A 6,253-nucleotide genomic window follows, 5' to 3' on the forward strand; every position below is an offset into this window, starting at 1 on the left:
TGTGTGCGCGGACAATATTTGCTTGAGGTCGTGCCTCAGTGGGTTCTGGGTCCCTGCTGTGTTCCTCACCTTTGTGAACCTGCCTTCCCCAGAGGGGTCCCCTTCTGAGAACAAAAACCTGAGAAGAATGAGGGGAGGATGGGGGAGATCCCATAGAAACCATCAAAACTCCCACAGAACTGCATAGGGCCAACACAGGAAGAATGTTCCGAATGACCAGGGAGTCCAGAACCAGGGGTCACAGTTTAAAATTACTGGGGAGGCCATTTAGGATTGAGATGAGGAGGAATGTTTTCATCCAGGGAGTAGTGAGCCTGTGGAATTCTTGGCCACAGAAAGCAGCTGAGGCCAAAACATTGAATATTTTCAAGAAGGTGTTAGATATGGTTCAGAGTTAAGGCAGCACAAGTGGCTCCACACTTAGTACTGCTACCTCACAGCACCAGGGACCCGAGTTCGATTCCAGCCTCAGGTGTGTGGAGTTTGCACATTCTCCATAGGATTCCTCCGGGCGCTCCGGCTTCCTCCCACAGTCCAAAGATGTGGCCTTGGGAAAGTGCCCACAGTGTCCAAGGATGTGCAGACTAGGTGGGTTAGCCATGGGAAACACAGGGATTGGGATGCTCTTCAGAGTGCTATGTGGGCTGAATGGCTTCTGCTCACACTTTATGGATTCTATGATCTTAGGGCGAAAGAGATCAAAGGATATGGGGGGGGGAGACATCAGGAAAATGGGGCTGAGTTGGATGATCAGCCATGATCCTATTGACTGGTGGAACAGGCTCGAAGGACAGAATGGTCAACTCCTGCTCCTAATATCTCTGTTTCTGTGAGAATTTTTGCTTATATTCCCCACACATCAGCTTGCATTCTCTGGTGGTTTCCCACATTCAAAGGCTTGTCCTGCATGGGTTAATTTCCTCCACCCACTTGTATCTTTTAAAATTCAAGATTTGGAGGAGAGACAACGACCAGGATAACTTGTTTTGTATGTAAGAATGTTTAAATCGCCCGCAGCATCGCTGAACTCAGATTCGGAGAATCGCAGGGCGCTGCGCTTCTGCCCATACTCTCGGGATTCCGTGATCTTAGGGCTTCAATTCAGAGTTTCAAGGATACATCAAAACACTCTGCCTGTTATCACCTGCCCATGGAATGTCTAGTATTGACAGGAAGGAAACCGCACAATCTTTATAAAGGAGACAGACCAGCATTTGAAATGTCACAACATTCAAGGCTGGGGGCCAAGTGCTGGAAAGTGGGCCAAGTGTAGATTTAAAGTAGTTTTTTGCCAGGGAAAACTCACTGAGCTGAAGGGCCTTTCGTGTACTGTGTGATTCATAGAGGCGTAGAGCTGTACAGCACAGGAACAGACCCTTCGGTCCAACTCGTCTACGCCGACCTGATATCCTAAATTAATCTAGTCCCATTCGCCAGCATTTGGCCCATATCCCTCTAAACCCTTCCTGTTCATGTACCCATCCAGATGCCTTTTAAATGTTGTAATTGTACCAGCCTCCACCACTTCCTCTGGCAGCTCATTCCACACACACACCACCCTCTGCATGAAAAGGTTGCCCCTCGGGTCCCTTTAAATCTTTCCCCCTCTCACCTTAAACCTATGCCCTCTAGTTTTGGACTCCCCTACCCTAGCAAAAAGACCTTGGCTGTTCATTCTATCCATGCCCCTCATGATTTTATAAACCTCTTTAAGGTCACCCCTCAGCCTCCGATGCTCCAGGGAAAATAGCCCCAGCCTCTTCAGCCTCTCCCTGTAGCTCAAACCCTCCAACCACAGCAATCTTTTCTGAACCCTTTCAAGTTTCACAACATCTTTCCGATAGCAGGGAGACCAGAATTGGACGTAGTATTCCAAAAGTGGCCCGACCAATATCCTGTACAGTGCAACATGACCTCCCAACCCCTGGACTCAATGCACTGACCCAATGAAGCTACGACACAACAGAACGAAATCTCACCTTAACATCCAGTCATATCAGGGAATTGCTTCTTTTATAAACTGCTGTTGATTCCAATCAGTCTTGCCCTCACGATCTGCAGCATGTCCAATGCTGGGCTGTTTACTTTCAGCAGTATATTTCTCTCTGATACTTAACCTCGCTCCTGTATCTTCAGAACTGGCGGTGAGTAAGGCTGTGCTGAAAGATTTAGTTGACGTTAACACCAGCTCCTGGTGCTCTCAGTAAGATGGGGACCGAGATCTTTCTCGTCTCAGATCACAGACCGCGACACAGTGATAATATCATGAGTGTGTCCCTTCCAGGTGTATTGCTGTGAGACAGAGCATGGCAGGTAAAACATCATCGTTCTTGGAGGTGGAGGTTCACCCAGTGAATTCATGTACTTACAATCTGCAACCGAGCTGCACCAGTCTCCCATCACCAGCAACTCATCCAAATCCACGTCCTAGTCCTGCCCAGTCCCATCAGGCCCTGGCCCAACCTACTGTGACTGCCCATCAGGTGACATCTCAACGCTGCGAGGATCCTTTTCATGGTCAAATTCCCCACAATAGCCTCACCACCCCCCATCCTCCCAACCTGCTGCAACCCCTCACTGGCCCCTCTCGTCGATTCACAGCTTGCCTCTGTCAGAGGCCATTTCTTGGTCTCTTTTTGGGGACTGGTCATCTGAAATGGCTGCCTATATCGCTGACACACCCTGAGACTTTGGCCAAGCTGGGGTGCTGCATTGTTTGAGGCTGTGCCAGACGGTGTTCCTTTCCAAGGTGAGGGAGGGAATGTGAAGCCAAGTGGCCCTGAGAGTCTGATCAGTGAAGGAAATCATGCCCAGTGACAGCCCTCTGACTGGTTCAGCTGCACAGTGTTAAATGGCTTGAAGTGTCAAGGCATCTGAAAACAGCCAAAAGCTGCAAGATGGAAGCCACCTTCTCTCCTTTTCTCTCACTCTCTTCCAAGCATCCCCAATCCCCCATTCCATGTGGGGAAAATGGCAGGTAAACCAGGAAAGTTTAAAAGAATTGTAACACAAGAAAAGACATAGGTACACCAAATCAAAGAATGACTGACACATACATGGGCATACATGCAGGTGGAAAAAGAGCAGCCATGTTTGAAAATGTGCCACTCTAGACCTGGGTGCTCTTCCTAGTTCAGTGTCTGAAATGGAGACTTTCTCTTTCCCCCATCAGCTCCTGCTTTCCTTCCTTCGCTTGCCCTGTGTCCAGCTTTTCCTCTCATGGAATGCGGAATTCCCACTCTTTGTTTCCGTCCGTTTCAAGCACTGCACAGGTGGGACGTCCAAAATCCAGGAGAATCCAACATCTGGCACCACTTCGCTTCATTTCCCTCACCTGAGTGCGCTCCTGCCCTTGTTGCTACAGCTCAGGGCTTGAAACCTCCTCAAACGACAGAGTTTCTCTGGTGGAACAAGCTGCCAGAAGAAGTGGTAGATGCGGGTTCAGTTTCAACATTTAAAAGACATTGGGACAGGTACAAGAGCAGGAAAGGTTTAGAGGGATGTGAGCCAAATGCAGGCACATGGGATAAGTTCAGTTTGGGAAACTTGGTCAGCATGGATAGAAGGGTCTGTTTCTATGACTCTGTGAGCCCATGACTCATTCCCCTGCCTTGTGGAGAGGCAGTTACGGGTCACTGGATGAGCTGACAGAGATAAGGTGTGGATAGTAAATCTGGGTGGAATGCGTTTTGGAGGGTCGCTGCAGACCTGATGGGTCGAATGGCCTCTGTCCGCACTGTAAGGATTCTATGATTCTCATGTTGCCGGATATGGAAGGTGTGAGTTACAAAGAAAAACTGGGTAGGCTGGAACGTTTTTCACTGGAGCATAGGAGGTTGAGAAGCAACCTGATAGGAGTTCGTACGATAATGAGGGATAGAGTTAATGGTAGCTGTCTTTTCCCCAGGATGGGAGATTTCAAGACTAGGGGACCCTTTTTTTTTAAGATGAGAGGAGAGAGATTTCAAAAACTCATGAGGGGCAAGTTTTTTTACACACAGGTTAGTTCATGTGTGGAATGAACTTCCTGAGGAACTGGTGGATGCGGGTGCAGCTACAACAATTAAAAGACATTTGGATAAGGAGGTGAATAGGAAAGGTTTGGAGGGATATGGGCAGGTGGGACTAGTTTTGTTTGGGATTGTGGTGGGCATGGACTAGTTGGGCCGAAGGGTCTGTTTCTGTGCTGTATGACTATGAGAGGGGACCGAGCTGATGGGGCAAGCAGCCAGCAATGTCACGGGGTGGGGGAGCCGGAAGGTCCTTGTCCAAAAAATGCTCGGTTCACACTAAACAACTGCACCTCCCAGTCGCAAACCATTTCAACTCCCCCTCCCACTCCTCAGATGACATGTCCATCCTGGGCCTCCTGCAGTGCGACAACGATGCCACCCGAAGGTTGCAGGAACAGCAACTCATATTCAGCTTGGGAACCCTGCAGCCCAATGGTATCAATGTGGATTTCACAAGTTTCAAAATCTCCCCTCCCCCTACCACATCCCAAAACCAGTCCAGCTTGTCCCCGCCTCCCTAACCTGTCCTTCCTCCCACCTATCCCCTCCTCAAGCCCTACCCCCACCTCCTACCTACCAGCCTCATCCCGCCCCCTTTGACCTGTCCGTCCTCCCTGGACTGACCTATCTCCTCCCTACCTCCCCACCTACACTCACCTTTACTGGCTCCATCCCCGCCTCTTCGACCTGTTTGTTTCCTCTCCACCTATCCTCTCCTCTATCCCTCTTCTATCCGCCTCCCACTCTCTCCCTATTTATTTCAGAACCCCCTTCCCCTCCCCCATTTCTGAAGAAGGGTCTAGGCTCGAAACGTCAGCCTTCCTGCTCCTTTGATGCTGCTTGGCCTGCTGTGTTCATCCAGCTCTGCACCTTGTTATCTCAGGGCCACAATTTAATGCGTAACGACATCAGAACAGACCTGATTGCGTCCCTAAATTGAATGTTGCCATCTGAACTTGCAGCTTTTCTTATGAAAGTTTGTGACTGTCATCTCCAGCACTCCGACTAAAACATTATCCTTTCCTTGCACAATTGACACTGCTCCTCCTCCTACTCCTCCTCACTTTGCAAGTTCGAACAAACAGCCGGTCCTGCAGAATCAGGAAGCAGAGACTGAGAGGGAGCCACCAGACCAGGCAAAACTCGATCTGCTTGTTTCCCTCTTGACAGGTGCAGGATGGGTGACCCCAGCTCTTTACGGTGTTTTCTGCTCTTGTGTTTGGTTACTGCAGAGTTCGGTAAGTCTTCCTCCCCTACCCCTGGGCTCAGTGACACCCTGCTGCTCGGAATCATTGCAAGTGAATTTACAGAGTAGTTTTTAACCTGGAGTTTGTTTGATAATTTCGCGTCGGGAGCTGAGGCTTTGACTGTGGGAAACATGAGCTTCCTTTAAACAAGTCACCACCAGCTGAAGTGGTGAGGAGCGATGGTGGTGGGGGAGCTATTTGACTGCATTGGCATTACCAAGCCAAGCCTGAACCTGCCTTTAAGTGACTTCGCCACTTGTTCGGTCAGAGCTTGGGGTTTTGTGAGTGCCCACTGTAAGTGTGGATTCTTTCAGCGCTGGTGCTCAGAGCTTCACTAGCACCTTTGCCATCAGTCAGTTAGAGTATTGAGTGAGCGATGCAGTGGGAGTCTAGTTTAAGTGACTGTAGGTATCTGCAGCAGCATTGCTAGCTCAGTGTGAGCATTAATTTCCTGTATTATTATCTGTCATCTGCCTGGCATCATACACCCCTTCTTCCTGCTCCTGGTACTTTGCAGATCGACTATGGTGCACTGCAGATTCTGACTGTGCAGAGTCTTCCCAATACCCTGTCACATCCCGAACTGTCAACAGTGACTGGTGTGCTGGTGTGCAATGTTGTATTTGTAGCCTTGGGTCACTGTACACAACACTAAAACGGCCCTATATGTCTGAGCAAGTCTGTCCTAAACAGAGACAACGTAAAGGAGATTGGAGCAAGGCTGGACTAGAGTTCAGTTGGTATAGGAACTGGGCTCGATGGTTGCAAGAGTTGACACGCGGAGAATTTAGTTAGGAGGTGATCACAGAATGAAAAAGAACTGAAACACCCCTGCACAGTGAACGTTTCACATTCAGGCTGCAGTGTGATAGTGGGTCAGAAAGTCAGTCAAAGGTCTAGCAGGATAAATCCTTGAAAAGATTGAGAAATAGGGACAGAGAGTGTAGGATTGAGGGGAATGGGGGACAGAGAGTGAGGGATTGAGGGGAATGG

The 6,253-nt window shown here is 49.2% G+C and overlaps 1 protein-coding gene across 1 annotated transcript in view; it reads left to right on the forward strand.

The window, feature by feature from the left end:
• Positions 1-4,915: 4,915 nt before the first annotated feature.
• The window catches only part of LOC125487328 (zinc metalloproteinase-disintegrin-like ecarin), a 30,401-nt gene continuing 29,063 nt past the window's right edge, over positions 4,916-6,253 (forward strand). Inside the window, exon 1 of the mRNA XM_048618515.1 lies at positions 4,916-5,251. Within this exon, the coding sequence (XP_048474472.1) occupies positions 5,191-5,251 (61 nt within the window). The 5' untranslated portion in view covers positions 4,916-5,190. The remainder of the gene's footprint in view (positions 5,252-6,253) is intronic.

The sequence above is a fragment of the Rhincodon typus genome, chromosome 40 (assembly GCF_021869965.1).
Source record: "Rhincodon typus isolate 14 chromosome 40, sRhiTyp1.1, whole genome shotgun sequence".
Taxonomy (NCBI): domain Eukaryota; kingdom Metazoa; phylum Chordata; class Chondrichthyes; order Orectolobiformes; family Rhincodontidae; genus Rhincodon; species Rhincodon typus.